Here is a 17424-nt window from a genome sequence, read left to right as displayed (position 1 = left end):
CCTTTCATCATGTCTCAGAGACTGTGATACTGTTGCATAGCTCAGGGTTGCTTGCTGCCGGTTTCCTCCAAAGTGAAAGGCTTGAATTTCAGTATTAAGCTTGCAAGCATAGTTTTCACTGAAATCAATATGAAGAACCATCTCATTGCTCTGCAAGTCTCTTTGAGATGTTGAAACTGCCTAACCTGGTGAATCCAGGTGTAATGATGACCAGCCAGCTCTTCTAGATCTTTCTGGAACACTTCCAGAAGATTGCCAACTGATCCCCTTTTTGTTCTTTTTACCCAGTTCTTGTAGGTTTTTTCTCCGACTGTAACATCCTCTTTCTGCCACTGTTCCCCGTGTGACACACTTAGCAGGATCATGTGCTCTGACTTTGACCAGTTCAAAACAGCATTCGGTGCACTGCCGCCTCATGCACAAGTCATTATTTGTGCTACAGCATATTGATGACAACAGTGTGGAAAGACTTGTTGTTGTGATTAGTCCTCTTTTTGAGAGAGTTGTCATCAGAAGCCTTATGTTTTCATGTTGATGGCATGCACAGGTGTTGCGATCACATGGCTTTGGTTCAGTGATGTAAAACGGTTTGTATCTGGTGAATTGCCTGTAAGACATTCTGTGCATTTCATCACTGTTTTCATTGTATTGTGTGTGAAGGTCTTGACGTGTACTTGTGAGGATCCTTCTTTGTTTCTTATCTCCTCTCCCAATTGTGTCCTTTTTCCTGGAAGCAAAATGCTGTTCTCGTCTAAAACCAGGAAAGATTCAACCCTTTTTTTCCCTCTCACTGGCCATTTTTTTGGGAGCTCTGGGCTGAAAAGCTTCACTGACATTGCCACCAGGCTTTCGCTGTGTTGTCCGCTGTATTTTCTTTCTGTATTTTTCTGATATCAGATGTTCTTTTTTCAGTTTATTCATAAGTTCCAGATTCTGCTTTTTAATTTTCTTCAGTTCTTTCCTTAGATTGTCATTCTGAACCTTGCACTTGTTTTGGAGGGACCGCATATTTTCAGAGTGCCTCACAGGTGGAGAATTGGTGGAAGGATGTGAAGGGACAGAAGGCTCTGGTGGTGTGCTGCAGTTTGTTGGTGTTGCAGCATCACATTCATTTATTGAAGCTTCCAAGAGATGGAGGGGTCAGGTTCATAATGGCATCAACTTCCTGTTTACTTTTTCTGTGTTTTTTTGTGCATTTCTCCATTTCTCTCTTAATTTGCCTTGTTTAGACGGAGGAAGCGAGTGCACACTGAAGGATTTAATTTGTCCTTTTTGTTTCTTCTCTTCATACCTGTTAAAAGAGACCAGATTGCGACCTAGACCTCAGCCTTTTCTTATAGTAAAGTTAGCCTTTAGGATAGTCTGTCTTGTGTGAACTGGCTTGATCTATTTACTTTTTCCTCCTTTCCCTTAGGATTTCCTCTCTCCTTGCAGGATCATTATTCAGTCTTTCTCTGTACTGGTGTGTCCTCTCCTGCTGGACATGTCTGCCTCACACTAACAGGAAACGTAGGAATAAGATCTTTTAACATGCATAGAATAGTCAACATGGTAAAACATGGTTACGTAAAATAAAAAAATGGAAAAGGGAAACATTAATTGTATAGATAATATATTTTTTAATATATATTTAATATTTATTTATATAAATATTAATGTAAAATAAAGTGTATGTCATATGGTGTGACTGATGTGTCATATGGTGTGACTTGGAAAAACTGTCACACCATATAACACAGTGTCACACCATATGACATTTTCATCAGTTAAGCTAATCTGTTAGCTAACTAAAAACTGATAGCCTTTACTCAACATGTAATCTGCCACATGGCAGTAATGCTTTTTAAGAATAAATAAGTACAATTTGTGAAAAAATGTTACATTTTTATGTAAATAATGTCACACCATAAGACACAAAACATTGACCACTATTGATGTCAGATACAGAGCTTTTTAACTAAAAATAAGAAAAGCAGAACTCACCTCTTGACCTTGCAAACCACTCCAGAGATGTTATCACAACTTCCTGGTTGAGTGGGAGCCTCTTCATCATTAAGATGTCCAAATTATTGCCCGTTCAAAATATGCATTACAGTGTCACGCCGTATGACGCTCATTTTACGGACAAAATGTATTTGGTCATAACTTGCTTGGACATTATGCATAGACATCAAAACTTTATGTGGGCATTAAAAACACCTAATTAATTAAAATCGAACTATGTAGCTGTCAATTATGTATACTTTATTTGGATATATACTCATATTATTAAGGTCACACATAGGAGGGACAGTCACACCATATGACATTTTTTATGTTCAGATGAAAATAAAGATAGTATACACAATAGTAGAGATCTACACAAACAACAACTTTGGTATGATTGTACTATATCCCATCAGAGGAACGACATTTTTAAAAATATCAATTTATATTAGTATGTGACACCATGGACACTTAGAATTCTATGGTTCGTCATCCACCCTTACCTAATTTACATCTGCATTGGATGACTTTTTTTACTGGAAGGGACCGAAATCCTATTTTTAATCTATTTCCTAACGTTTCGGGCCTACCCGAGCGCGCCCTTTTCCTCCTCTCAGGTTTAATGATTTTAAGGCTATTTTGCATTGGCTACTCAATGGTGCTATTTCAGACGCATTATAGCGACCTCCACTCCCCGGGGCTAGGTGGAAGGTGTTAATAGCCGATTGGTGTAGCCTACAGTGGACTAGGGCTGTCAAAATTGCTCAAAAATGACGTTCGAATTTTCCCTCTAAAATAAACACATGTAGGCCTATTCGAATATATTCGAATATCTAGGCTATATTATTTGTGCATTATGTCAATGACGCGCATCACGTCATCTGTTTTTAACTTTTTGGAAACTTTTGAATTAACTGAAAGATGATGAATATTTTTTGTTAGTTTTGGAAGTTTATTTTTACATAGCCTACAATGGCCTGTTCCGACAAAGCCGAAATTAGCCTAGGCCTACTCCTTTTGAAACAATGAGTGAGCAGGCCGCACATTTGTATGGTTATATGGCTTGACGGGGGGGGATCCCAAGCAGCTTTCAGCCATAAGGCTACTTTGAGAACATTTCCTAATTCACCTGGCACTAGGGTTGCCACCTGTCCAGGATTTTCCTGATTGTCCAGGATTTTCATGGTCTGTCCAGGAAAATGAAATAAAAATCCTGGACACTGAATGTCCCGGATTTTTGTACATGATGTGCAAAATGTGAATTTCAGTTTAATTGAAGCGTGCCTACGTCCATAAACGTATGCACAGCCTTATTGGTTCTACAAAAAATGACGTAGCATAACATGGATGGTGGTGGTGGGGGCACGCACCGTAGAGGTTCATTAGAAAGGTGGAGACGGAGAGTGTGTGGGACAAGGAGAGACAGAGAAAGGAAAGTTTATTCCACATAAGCAAAAAAGCAGAACCTAATTATGTATTCCCACTTTTTTCTCAATACTGCCCCCAGGTGTCCACAACTAAAAACTGTTGAAAATATAACAAAATAATAAAGGTCTGCTATTAAATAAAGCAATTAACTAAACAAATAACTAGAAATTGTCATTCTTACTAATTTTAGCTATATAATTGTCGCTTAGAATGACGGTTTTTATCTTGGGTTAGATGTGCGAAAGGCGCCGTTGCTTACAAACAAAAAGGTCGATTGGATGGTCAAAATGTCCAGGATTTTTGTCAGACACAGGTGGCAACCCTACCTGGCACTGATATTCAAAATGTTGAAAACTATTTCGGCATACAAGCAGTTTAATTAAATGTAATTTTCATTGTAAACAAACAGGCTACTTGGTGAGGCTTGGCCTCACAGATGCACAGATGCGCTCGTGCCTTAGATGGCACGAGCGCATCTGTGAAAAAAATCTTCACGTTATAGGCCCATTAACTGACCGCCCGATTCACGTTGGCAGGGGGGCCCACCAGACATTTGTGCCCAGGGGTCTATGAATTGTTAATCCGGCCCTGCCCCCAACAAATCGCACCTTTCCACCTCTGGGACAGCTTAAAAGAAGTCGAGAGGACTCCTAACTCCTAACTAAGACCTATTCACAAACCGCTTTTTGTGGCATTTCAAGTCGCAAAGTTTTGGAATCCTATGCGGCTACAGGAGCTTCCAATCGCGAGGAAACAATTTTGCATTGTAGGCATAACTAACTGATGCAATAACGCCATCAACAACAACCAAAACTAGGCTACTCATTGTCAACATGTAAATTAAATGCAACGCTATTGTGAATTAAATGAAAATGTTCTCCTCTTTGCAAACGTAGGCATAGGCATAGGCTATGGTGACAGATTAATTTAATAATGTTACAACAGGGTTCCCAGGTTTGACTACCCCAAATTTAAGACTTTTTTAAGACCTTTTTAACCCTTAGAACCCTAAGCTGTTTTTAGCGCATTTTCACTACCTTTATTCATAAGGATTTATTCTGGTCATTGTAAGTGCCACACACACATATTATATATTGTTTTTTTCAGCAGAGTCTAGGCTATCCAGATCTGCCATCATTTATGTATTATGTACTAGCATTGATTTTATTTTGAAAAAAGCATTGATTTTATTTGATTAAAATATAAAAATCATATTATAGAAATTCTTATATTTTGACCTGTATCTCACCACAGCAAGCTCATAGCTCTACATGCATTTCATGTGTGTGTAGGGCAGACTGTCCTGAAATGGGCAATATAATTGCCATGTTGGAGGGATACTCTGGGGCTGAGCAATTTACAGAAATATGTGGTGTGTGATTTACAGAAATAAATGCCATTTTTTATTTAGCGATGAAAAATGACCATTCTGCACTCCATATCTGTGACACAAACTGATCTGACCTGACTTGACCCAAGTTTGCCTGTTAGCAAGTGTGACTATGGTGTATGCACACATGATGATTCTCAACTTTTTACTGCATTGCCATGAACAAAGTAAAGGCAAAAAAGGTGTTTCTTTGTTGAACAAATTGGGATGCAATGTGAGCCTTGAATTGGATGCCATGCAGGAATTTGCTAGGATCTCAAAACCGGATTATGAACATGTTTTGCCATAGAGAAACACACGATAGCGTTGGATTATAAACATGCTTTGCCACAAAAACAGACAAAAACGTGGGGTAAGTCCAGCTATATGAAGTTATTATTTTGCTGTCACTTCGTCTGTTTTATAACCCAGAAGGATGTATTTGGTATCAAATGATAGCTCTGTGTCTCCTCTTTCATCTAACATACGTGGCATATCCGATCACGGGTCCGCGAGTAATTACTCCGAGAGTAATGGGTGTGCAGCGTTGGTTTGTGTACATGACGTTAATATTTTGCAGTCACTTTGTCTGTTTTTATAAGCCAGGAAGATCGATATCCATGGTACCAATGGATAGCCCTGTTTCTCCTCTTTCATCTGATATGCTTGCCATATCTATGCGATCACGGGTTCGCGAGTAATTCAAACGAGAGTAATGGGTGCGCAGGTGAACGCAGAGAAGTATAGACTGTAAATATGATGCAATTTGATTTAATTTCATGATTTTTTAAAAATGTTCATACTTGATCGTACAGACAAGTGCGTAGTCTCTTTGGAAAGCCCCACTTCTTCTCTGTCATGCAATAAAGGTTTTATCTCGTTGCGATGAACAGTCGCGGAGCAATGTAACAAGGAAAAGAGGGTGTGTTTTTTGACGCACTTTGCGTCAATCGGGTTCTAAGGGTTAAGACCACTTACATGAAAAGACCTACATCGCAGACCTACATCGCACCCATTATGCGGTTGTAAAACACCAGATCAAATCCATAATGACAATTAAAACAACACTTCCCCATTGTGTGCTGTCTCTCCTTTCGACTGATTATGTTGATTCATTGCCGCCGGTGCGAAAACCCAGTATTGTTTGTGCATACTCCAAGAAATTAGACTAGTGTAGTTGTCACGTATTTGATTTGGTGGCCCCCACCACCTTGACGTCATCAGTCTGCTTGAAAATTATGGCTTATTTCATATGTTTCTTTTTCATATATCTTGGAATTCATATAAAGTGTACATTTGTTAATGTATAATATTTTTTAATCTGCATAATTACTATTAATCTGCTTAATTGCTAAACATATCTAGTAATTAGAGTGCATGAAAATGCACTCTACTGTTATCCAAATTATTCTTATTACATATTATTATTCGGCTGACGCTTTTTGTGCGTTTAATGCAGCTTCAGCTATGTTATTTTCAACTTGGTAACTTTTATACTTTTTAAACTATAAATTAAAAACTACTCAAATTTCCCCATTGACTTAACATTAGATTATGACATCACAATAGCAATTAGAAAAACATTTCCTGAAGGAAATACAGTGCATGAAAATGCAAAAATATGATGTAAAATATCATACAGAGTAAAAACACACTATATTGGTTGCTAGGTAGATGAGGTTTAATATAGTTGGAATGACTGAACAGTTAAATAGGTGGATAGTTTAAATTATTAAATTATTTAGGTAGATAGTTGACGATAACTGACAGTTGGAATGGCTCTAATGTTTGCTAGCAGTTATGCTGACTATGTTAACAAAGATAATAATGCTAACCAAGTTACTTAACTTAGTTAATTTAGCTAATGTTTTCTAGCAGTTTTTTAACTATGTTAACAATGCTAACTATGTGACTATGTTAACAATGCTAACTATGTGAGCTAATGATTTATAGCAGTTATGCTAAAATACTAAGAATGATAACATGCTAACCATATGACTTAGCTAACTTAGCTATTCATTTTTAGCAGTTATGCTAACAATATTAACTATGCTAACTATGTTAACCATGTTACTTAGCTAACTTAGCTTATCATTTTTAGTAGTTATATATTAACTATGCTAACTAACATGCTAACAATGCTAACCATGTGACTTAGCTAACTTAGCTAATCATTTTTAGTAGTTATGCTAACTATGCTAACTAGCATGTTAACAATGTTAAAATGTTAACTATGCTAACCATGTGACTTAGCTAACCTAGCTAATAATTTTTAGTAGTTATGCTAACTATGCTAACTAACATGCTAACTATGTTAACCATGGGTACATCCAAATACCCATACTAGCGTACTGTACAGTAGGCGAGACGGAGTATGTCACAGTAGTAGTACGTCTGAATTCTTAGTAGGCATCGACTAGTAGGCGAAAAGTACCCGGATGGCCTACTACCTCCACAGTATACAACGGATGGACACTACGCTATCCCACAATTCAGCAGGAGCCCGATAACCGTAGAAGAAGACGAGCCGCCGGGAAAATCAAATCAGACAAAATGGCTGACACGATGGAGGTCACGGCAGCTACTTCTGCCGATGTTTATAAATGTAAGTATATTAAGAGAAATGTTGAATTTAAATGTTGGGTGTTTCGAAAATACGTTATGTATATCAGTTGAGTTGAGGTAAGTTGTGAGGGTCTGGTTTCAACCGGGCTAGTAAGTTGTATTTGCTATTGGATTATCGGGAGAAGAAATTAATTCAGGTAAATGTTCGTCGGTAGGCTATCTCGTTATGTCTGTTTTTATTTTTGGTGTACGTTTTATTTTACTATCAACTTTAGTCATTTTAGTCATGCACGTTAAATCTATTGTGTACGTTAAATATGTGAAGCTGGCGCTATCTTGGGCTTGATTATCTTAAAGTTAACGTTACCTTAACATGAGCTGAGTCAAATGTAAGCGGTGTTTGCTTCATAAAAGTATTTAACATTAACGTTATCAGTCTACCTTACTTTTGTCTTCTGCGGTTTTTATTCACTATCTACTGTAAAGACAATGGGCTAGTGTAACTAACGACTACGTATGAATACAATAAGTTAAAACGTTTTTCTATCAGAATTTTATGTTGTGTGATGTCTGCCTCACATGTAAATGTTATAACCTTATAAGAAAGCTGTTGACATGGACAAGTAATGCATGCTAAGTTAATACTGTCTTATATTCTGTTGCAGTTAAGGCAGACACACTGTGCTATCTAATCCACAATCTTTTCATGATTTGATCTTATAATTTCACTAGCAATATCACTACCCTCATCCACCCAGTTCACTTGCATTCCCATGAGGCCTTAGCCCTTGTAACATGCTTGTGCAACTTTGCTGTAGTGCTTGTTGTCATTATTGTTTCTTTATCATTTTTAGGTTTAAGTTGGACCTACAACATGTATTACAGCATCCCAATATGCTGACATCAAGAGAGCAGATGCAAGAACGGCCCCAAAGATCTGTCTTCCCTGGATGACAGCCTGACCTGCAGCTTAATCCTGCGAAAACATCTGACATCATAAGTGAGTAGCCTATGTCAAGTTTAAAATATTATAGGGTCATTTTGTGTCAAATCTGACAAGGTGGTAGCTACACAATCTCAGATTTTGTTCAACCTGTCCATATCATGAATGGTTTCCAAAGCCAAGGGCTGTATTTGTTGTTTCATATCTTTATATTTTTCCCTTCTGTGACAACCTAACATTTACATTTATTCATTCATTTGACACATCCAAAGTGATTTACAGCAGTAGAATAAAATTTTATCTATTAACATGTAACCAGTTTGTAACATTGTAGCTACAGAGCTACAGCAAAACTACAGTGCAGAGGAGAAGCTAGGACCTACTGAAGGATAGGAGTGCTTAAAAATAAATGTGAAGCAATGGTTGGGCATTAATATCATGAATAGTGTTATTAATAGGCTAGTCTGGCCTAACTTTGTAGGAAACTGCATTTATCTATGAAGGAAACATTATAAATATTGATCTTTGAGGAAGTGGAGACTGGTTTATTTCGCTCCACAGTTCCAGATCTGTTTATATCTTAATTTAATAAACAGACAATTCAAAGTATTTAGAATAGTTTATTTCTGTAGTATTTTTCTGACTGTGTTCTTCTCTTATTTCTGTTTTACAGATTACATCACCCCAACATGTGTAGAGGAAACCAAAACGACCAGAAGAGACACTCAATAACACATAAACACACACACACACACACACACACACACAAATGCCTGAGTACTAGGGGTGTAATGATACACAAAACCTATGGTTTGGCTTGTACCTCAGTTTTGTCATTAGGTTCATTTTTGCCACTGCTAACCTAAAGTTCATTAACAATATATTCTCAATGGAAGTACTACTTTTAAAAAGTGTAAAATGTTTTTTTGATGTTAGACATAATGGTCCGCCACTTATATGTTCATGGCATAACACATTACTGTTGATTACTGCTAAAGGCTGCATTTGCATCTGTATTGAACATCCTGTACCTAAATGGTAAGGTATGAATAGGTTGACCTTTAGACCCCTACTGTGAATGTCTATTTTATGTTTATATAATAAAAATTGATATATAAATGTTCCTTTTCTACTGTGATGCTTTTTTTAAAAATAAGATGTTTTTGAATCTGTTTCAAATTTATTAAAAAACGACTACAAGGTTTTGCTCAATTGTTTAAATGAGCATAGGCAGTCCAATGGTCTTTGTCTGAACTAGCTCAGTTTGAAAGTAATGTCCAGGGAGGTTGGGGAGAGAGAGAGCAGTGGGAAAAGTGATTAAATATGATTGAAGCCAAGACCAATAATTGTCCTATAACATGTGATTTTCGATTAGGGCTGATCCTGTTCTTAGTTAACTTGTTCTTAACTAGTTGTATAGTGTAGTTGTTGTGCAAACAAGCTGTATAACTACAATACTATATCGGCAATGTCGAGTGCCATTCTCGATGCGTAGGATATCTCCAATTACATTCAATCGTAGTATCGCTATAACAACACTAAAGATAGGATGACCGGGCTCTGTAGTTCTTCGAGGTTACTGTAGTTTTTCGCGGTGTGCGTCATGTGTGTCGGCGTCACATGTAAATATCCGGGGTCAAATGACAGACAAGATGGCTGCCCAGTACGTCCGAATTGTATGCTTACTACTCGCTCGCATACATAAATAACATACTAAATTGACGGTTGAGTAGTACGTTCCTAACCGACGTTAGTATGTACTGACTATTTGGATGCACCCCATGTGACTTAGATAACTTAGCTAATCATTTTTAGCAGTTATGCTAACAAGCATGCTAACAATGCTAACTATGTTAACAATGTTACTTAGCTAACCTAGCTAATCATTTTTAGCAGTTATGCTAACTATGCTAACCATGTTACTTAGCTAACTTAGCTAATCATTTTTAGCAGTTTTGCTAAAAATGCTAACAATGCTAGCAATGCTAACTAGCTACAGTGGGTAGGAGTCATAGTTGATGACAAGTAACAGTTACAATGGCTGAACAGTTAAAAAGTTCAGTGGTTTAAAGGATTAAATTGTTTAACAGTGAAATATTGTAGTGAGGACTTTTATTTTGAAACAGTTTTTGGCAGAGGAAGCAGTTGAACAGGGTGTGTAGTCTTAATAGAGCCAGTTTGTATGCTTAAAGCCTGAGACTGGCAGTTGATCCAGGTGGCCGGAACACCTGGCCTAGGATTCTAATTGCTTAAGGGCTCTATTGTGATGTCATCAGCCAATGTTAAGTCTATGGGGAAATTTTGAGTAGTTTTTAAACTTTAGTTTAAAAAGTATAAAAGTTACAAAGATGAAACATACATTGCCCGGGTGTCCTAAGTAAGATCTACGTGACAAAGTTTGAGTTAAGTTTCTACGTTAAACGGTTGAAGCTGCATTAAACGCGTTAGAAGAAGAAGAAGAATTATTGTGCACTGAACAGAAAGTGCTGCTTGTCTTTGCATAAGAACAAGAACGAGACAAGAATGACAGTGTTGTTTTGCAATAAGATGTGTGTTCGCAACAAGGCGTGTGTTTCTAGTGCCTCGCCTCCCCTAGCCTGCGTCTTTCCTCCTCACACACTTTAAAGCTGCAGCTTTCATGCCAAAAACAGCGATACATGGCTGTTCTTGTACAAGAACAAGACAAGAATGACAGTGTTGTTTTGCAATAAGATGCATGTTCGCAACAAGGCGTGTGTTTCTAGTGCTCGCCTCCCCTAGCCTGCGTCTTTCCTCCTCACACACTTTAAAGCTGCAGCTTTCATGCCAAAAACAGCGATACATGGCTGCTAGTTTAAGTGATGCTGAGGCTGCCCAGCAACAAATAATACGTTGATTTGCTCACTTGCACCTGCCAAGTTTGTATAGCCAACCTACCTAGCCTATGATATTTAGTTCATTTAGGCCTACTGTTGGGTTTAATTACATTTTAGAAATATGCTACGCAAACTTTTACATCTGGAGAGTGCTAACTATCTCGCTAGCTCACGTCATGTCCAGGGTTTCCCGCAGCACTTTGCAGTCAAGGCGGCCGCCTTGGCAAAACACGCCTGCCACCTTAAATCATTGAATGCCAAGCTGTTTTCGGAAGCTTTGTCCTAGAGTGCCATTGTTAATGATTTTTGTACAGCCACAGCATATTCTGTGTTATCGCTATGAACACATACAATGGCTCGTTTGAAAGGTGAGACTTTAAGCTCTCAGTGGGTGCAAACCGTGTATTTCTACACGCCTCTGTTCCTGAGAAATCCCAAGCTAAACAGTGGCTAGTTTTCATCAAAATCCCTGTTTTTTTTTCTAGAAATGGAGATATTGTGTCTTTTATGAGTCACTATCACTGACATATTCGGCACTCTGGCAAGGGCATGCCCTCTTGCAAGCGTGACTCGGCCTACCACCCACTCCGCTAGGCCCGGCTCGTGGTGGAGATGGAACTCCCTCCTCAGCACGGTGTTCAGTCACTCCTTGTAATGTTTTTGACCTGTCGTGGTCGAGTCATCTTGTCTTAGTAGAAAGGTGGACTCATCCAATGTTGTCTGGCGAAAACGCACCTGCTGCAATATCTTTCTCTTCGACTTTTTCATTTCTCCCTTCAGCACCTGAGAAGTGTTGCCTGCTAAGTTTCTGGGAATAGATCTAGCGAGACCTGCGACCTAGTGATAAACCCACAAAAATAAATGACCTAATTTTGACCTGGCGTGCATGTCACTGATAGGCTAATCAGTGACTGATTCGAAACAAAGTGGCAACCATCAACAGCCGAGTTAAGATCAAACGTCCAGATAAAATGTCCAGATCTTGCGTTTTCATGAGTTTTCGATCATCATATATTTAATTTCCATTCATCACAGAGTTCCAAAAATCACATATAAGGTGTGTTAGAGTGTCTGGTTTCATAATAAAAAAAAAAAGCTAAAAACGTAATATTACGTTTTTGGCACTCAACGCATGGGAAGGAAAAACGTAATATTACATTTTTGGCACTCAATGAGTTAACTACATCGTCAAAAAAAAAAAAAGTAGTCCACCGTGTTACTCTGTCCTGTTTTCTCCCTTTCATTCCAAACCGTGACCAACGCCAGTCTCCCTTCTCCGCAGAAGGCATTAAAAAAAATAAGAAACGTGCCATGAATCGAAAAATAATCAGTTTTTATAATCTTTACATATGTGATATGCCTCCGAATCAGAGCTAGTGAACAGAGCTGAGCGGTGCAAATATCCCGCTCCTCGCTCTCAAGAATCATCTTATTCATTCATTCATTCATTCATTCATCTTTACATCATAAAATACCATAAATCATTAACAAAATATAATATATACATGAAATTTTGCCATAATCTTGTAGATTTAGTTTACAAAGCAGAGTGATTTTTTTTAAAATGTATACTATGCAGTGTCTTACTGTGTTTAAAAACAGCAATAAATTACTTTTAAAGATCAAAACCTTTAAATAATGTGTTTGTGTGATTTTATACATTAGTACTGTTGTGAAAAATATTCACACAAAATAATCATAATAATCATAAAAATCGTGATTATTCTTCAGACAATTATCGTACCACCAAAATCTCTAATCGTGACATCCCTAATGGGTACATATCACCTTTTCTTCATTACCATGTTTGGTCCAGGAGATATGATGCAAAACGCATAATTTGTGTATGGTGCAGAGTACAAATGGTCGCCATGGCAACCACAAGGCATTTATGACATGTCATATGTGGCATAATTATAATCCTTGACACCAAAACATAGGAAATTTGGCACATACCATCCAGACTAAAATGGCACAAGTCATTCAGATACCTATACTCACCAACGTTTGTCATTGTTGTAGTTGCCCAATATACAGTGATCATGTAATGATAAAAATTTGAATGATTTTTTTTCAGACCAACATTCAATGCCCATGAATTTTCATCACACCTGGAAAGGACAAAAAGGGATAGGTATGTATCAGCAAAATCAGAATAAATGTTTCAGAAAACTCTACAACATCCAGAGTAATACTGTAGGCTCAGTCAAGGTTGCTAATACTTTTGTGCCTGTGTGTGTGTCAAAAAACTTTGTTGATGAGCAGCAAATGTGAAGAGCTCACAGCACCCGCTTATCTATCATTTAACTACTGTAGTACAGTACAGTACTGTGTTTGTGCATGTACTAAAATCAGAGCTTACTCTAAATTAATTTATGCAATGTTAGGCTAGGCTAGGCTATGTTATTGCAATTGCTGCCTCAATGGGCTGCAGTGATTAAAATGAAAGGAACTTACATTTCATTTGTTTTGAGGAAAATGGAAAATGAATAGTTTAAATTGATCGACTTATCAATAAAATAGTCTATGGATTAATCGCTAGAACATTTGTTGTTAGTGGCAGCCCTTACGATTGATCAACAAAAACCTGATATAGAGCCAACAATGCAACATTTCATTGTCATTTTAAGGGTGCATTATCAAAATATTATAGTAATGTGCACCCTCATAAGTCATACTACCAAGCAAATCAGCACACTCTTAGTCCTGGTGCGACTCACTGGACTGGACTTTCTCGGACAACACGAGAAATCGCGTCCGGACTGCAAAGTCTGTTCCACGCGGAAGCACAGTCCAGATGACACGCTTAGAGGGAGGAAGCAGATGCCTTTCTACAGCAAGACCTGTCCAGCCCACCTTGCTCTGTGCCCCACTGACTGCTTTGAGATGTACCACACAAAGCTTGTGTAAAACACTGGTGAGATGTTATTTGCTTATTATAGTAGGCTATCTAGTATGTTCATGTTGATATGCATTTTCCCTCTTTCATACCACTTAAAGGCCGTGTTGCAGGGTTAATTTTCCAACGAATTTGCACAATTTGCTTGTTGGTAATAAACATTTAATCTGTTATCCATTGTATTTGATGTTGTTGGGTATCACAAACCAGAATATAATATGAAAAAGTAGGTACTATTTTACAGCGATTTGCAATGATTCTCCTTTCCCCCATAATGCATTGCATTACGTCACCTTGGGGAGGCTACAGACCAAAACCCACCTAGAGACCCTTGAGAGTAACGAGAGAGAGGAGTAAAGAGAGACGAGTAAGGGAGTGTTCAGCAGTAGATAGCGCAGATTATATATATATATATATATATAAACAGGTAGATAAAAAGCTAGATAGATCAAAACGCACTCGCTTCCCTAGCGTTACAACCGCTTTCCACCGCAGTTTCCATGGGACGGCACAGCCCACACAAGCACTTGCCAAACTGTGACATGCCCTTAATATCTCCCTCTCTTGGTAAGCGGTACCCTGACTGTGTCAATGACAATCAATCATGAGAAGACACGAGCCTACCAGCCTACTTGCGGCGGCTAAGTTTGCGACGACAGGGGGCTCTCACAGGTGAGACTGGAAAGTTAGCCCATAGCTATCATGATGCTTTATATTTCTAGATTTTTGGACTAAGTTTACCCGGTAGCCTACTTATCTGAAGTAATGACATGATCACGATCACAAGATATAAAAAAAATGTTGATTTTAGCTCATGCTGTTCACTGACAGTAACGTTAGGCTAAACAGGAATGCATTGAACTGAATAGGCGCATTGTATGTAGCCTCGTAACGAGGCTTCTCAAATTCAGAAAATTGCATTAAACTAAAATCGGAAGACGTTGTTATCTTTGTTAGACCATAGGGTAGTTGTGATATAAATGCTGTAACGAAATTCGAAGTGTAAATATACAAACTTTATGTTGAACGTGTAACCACGACCGTTTCCCATAGAAATGAATGTAAAACATAGCCTCCAAAACTAGACCTCCCGAAAATCAGAAAAAAATACTAAATTGAAATCAGACAATGTTATTGTAAGTGTAAATATACAAACTTTATGTTGAAAGTGTAACCGCGATGTCCATTGGTATGCATTGAAATGAATGAAGTGCAGATCATGTAACCCCCAGAGTTATGTCTTCACCAAATTGCGTTTAAAAACTCTGCTAATACCAAAAACGACGAAAACTGTCATTTAACACCATTTGGAGACATTTTTAAAAATGATATACATATCTTGAGTGCTTTATGTACCCATTAATTGACAGTGGTGGTTAACCTGCAACCCGGGCTTTAATAAAACTACTATACTACTATGGAATGTATGCATGTTAAATTACAGTGTTTATGACTATAAATGTAAACATTTTCCAAAATGTTCCATTTTGTTTGAATTTCTTCTCTAAATATTGTTTTTCTGTTCTTTTACAGAATGCTGTCCTCCATCTCAGGCATCCACCACTACCAGCCTAGGTCTTCTAGGAGCACTTTCAATCAGTTCAATCAGCAGTTCTTTCAATCAGTTCAAATGACCAGTTCTTCCAATCAGTTAATGTTCATTATAGCAAGTAGCTGGCTAGTAGTAGACTAGATGTTTACCCAAAGATGTTCAAAGACTTCTTTTTTGTTCTCTTCAACAACTATTACATTTATAGCTATATACCCAAATGAAACATGGGTTTAATCCAGTGTGTTTTCAAAGACAAAAAAGGGAATTAAGCACAGAGAACATGAGTGCTGTGGCCACATATACACTGTAGGTTGTCATAACTGCTTCCCAGGCACAGCACTGGTCCCTGCTCTTAGTACTGTATGTGTGCTCACAGCTCGTAGGATAGGTCAGATGCAGAGGATGGGTTTCACTGCTCACTGAAGTGTGCGTGTGTTGGACAATCAAGAACTTAAAGGTGCACTATGAGTTCTTGCATGACGTCACTTCTGTTGATGTTTAAAGTAAATACCAAACAAAACAGAGCAAGCTCGCCCCTCCCCCCATGTACTAGCGACGCATGAATGATCCAATCATGACCAACTTTTTTGGGGGGGGCTTTTTTTATGCCTTTTAATGAGATAGGACAGTGGAGAATGACTGGAAGCAAGTGGGAGAGAAAGTCGGGGTGGGATCCGGAAAGGAATCGAACCCGGGTCGCCGTCGTACAGTGCAGGTCCCCCAGCCAGTCGCGCCACAGCCGGGGCCGAATCATGACCATCTTTTAATATCTTGGCAGAGGTTGACAAATTTCCTTTGAAAATGTTCAGGTTTTTCTTGGTGTTCATGATACCATGCACTGTAATTAGGTTCCTAAGGCCTTTGGGAATAAAAACAGCCCCACAATAGCACAGCCCCTCCACCATAATTCTCATTAGGTATGGGGTTCTTTTCAGTATAGTCGTTCTTCTATGTACGCCAAACATACCTAAGGGGCTCTATTTTAATGGTCTGAAACGGAAGTGTGTTTGCGCAAAACGCAAGTGACTTTGTGGGCGGATCTTGGGCGCTGATGCTATTTTACCTGCGGGATAATTGACTGTTGCGCCTGACACACATCTTAAATGGGGTGGTCTGAAGTAGCTACATTAATCATGGGTGTGGTTTGGGCGTAACATGCAATAATCCAATCAAAGCGTCATCTCACATTCCCTTTAACAACAGGCACGCTTGTTCCATAGCTGATTGCTATTATGGTGGCGTATTTGCCAGGCGCAGCCAGGAGCGTTCACAGTGCTATAATCACTGTTCAGTTGGGAACAGTTAGCTATTGATTTTTCCTCTTGACAAAATGTAATGCAGAATTGTCACAAAGACATACTTGCCGATGTTTTGGGATCACTCTCACTGAATCACGAGGTTATGAATGCATGGTGATATTTTTGCAATGTACAATGTAATCTAACATACTCTCCCGTGCTGCCGCTGGGGCATTTGGGTTAAATGGCATCGGCATGCAATTCAACATCACGTCTCCTTAAGTTCTCTAATATTTCTTAATTTATGTCAACACATCCGTGATTCTTGAAAAAGTGTACGCTAGATTTATGCCTATTTTTTCACATCTTAATGGACACCACACTGATTTCCCTTGAGTGGTAATATTTTTCTTTGAAATTATGTATGGTTTACAGAAATGGGAACTACGATGTATAGATGAGAGGAGCGAAGTGTGCGTTGTGCAGCACATGCGGCCAAGCAGGGGCTCCTTACCCTCAGGCAACCAAGTTGACCTAACTTTCAACTGCACAGTATCCCATTAACTGCATGACAGTAGGCTATTTACAT

The 17424-nt window shown here is 38.4% G+C and overlaps 1 protein-coding gene across 7 annotated transcripts in view; it reads right to left on the bottom strand.

Annotated features, from left to right (window-relative positions):
- Positions 1–17424, bottom strand: part of LOC121710087 — a 324103-nt gene that overhangs the window by 148038 nt on the left and 158641 nt on the right. For all 7 annotated transcript variants that reach the window (XR_006032094.1, XM_042093995.1, XM_042093993.1 and 4 more), the window contains one exon: positions 13148–13257. Coding sequence is in view for 6 of the 7 variants with exons in the window: in XM_042093995.1 (XP_041949929.1) it covers positions 13148–13257 (110 nt within the window). In the remaining variant the exon portion in view is untranslated. The remainder of the gene's footprint in view (positions 1–13147; positions 13258–17424) is intronic.

The sequence above is a fragment of the Alosa sapidissima genome, chromosome 5 (genome assembly GCF_018492685.1).
Source record: "Alosa sapidissima isolate fAloSap1 chromosome 5, fAloSap1.pri, whole genome shotgun sequence".
Classification (NCBI taxonomy): domain Eukaryota; kingdom Metazoa; phylum Chordata; class Actinopteri; order Clupeiformes; family Clupeidae; genus Alosa; species Alosa sapidissima.
This window is presented reverse-complemented; position numbering and strand designations above follow the sequence as displayed.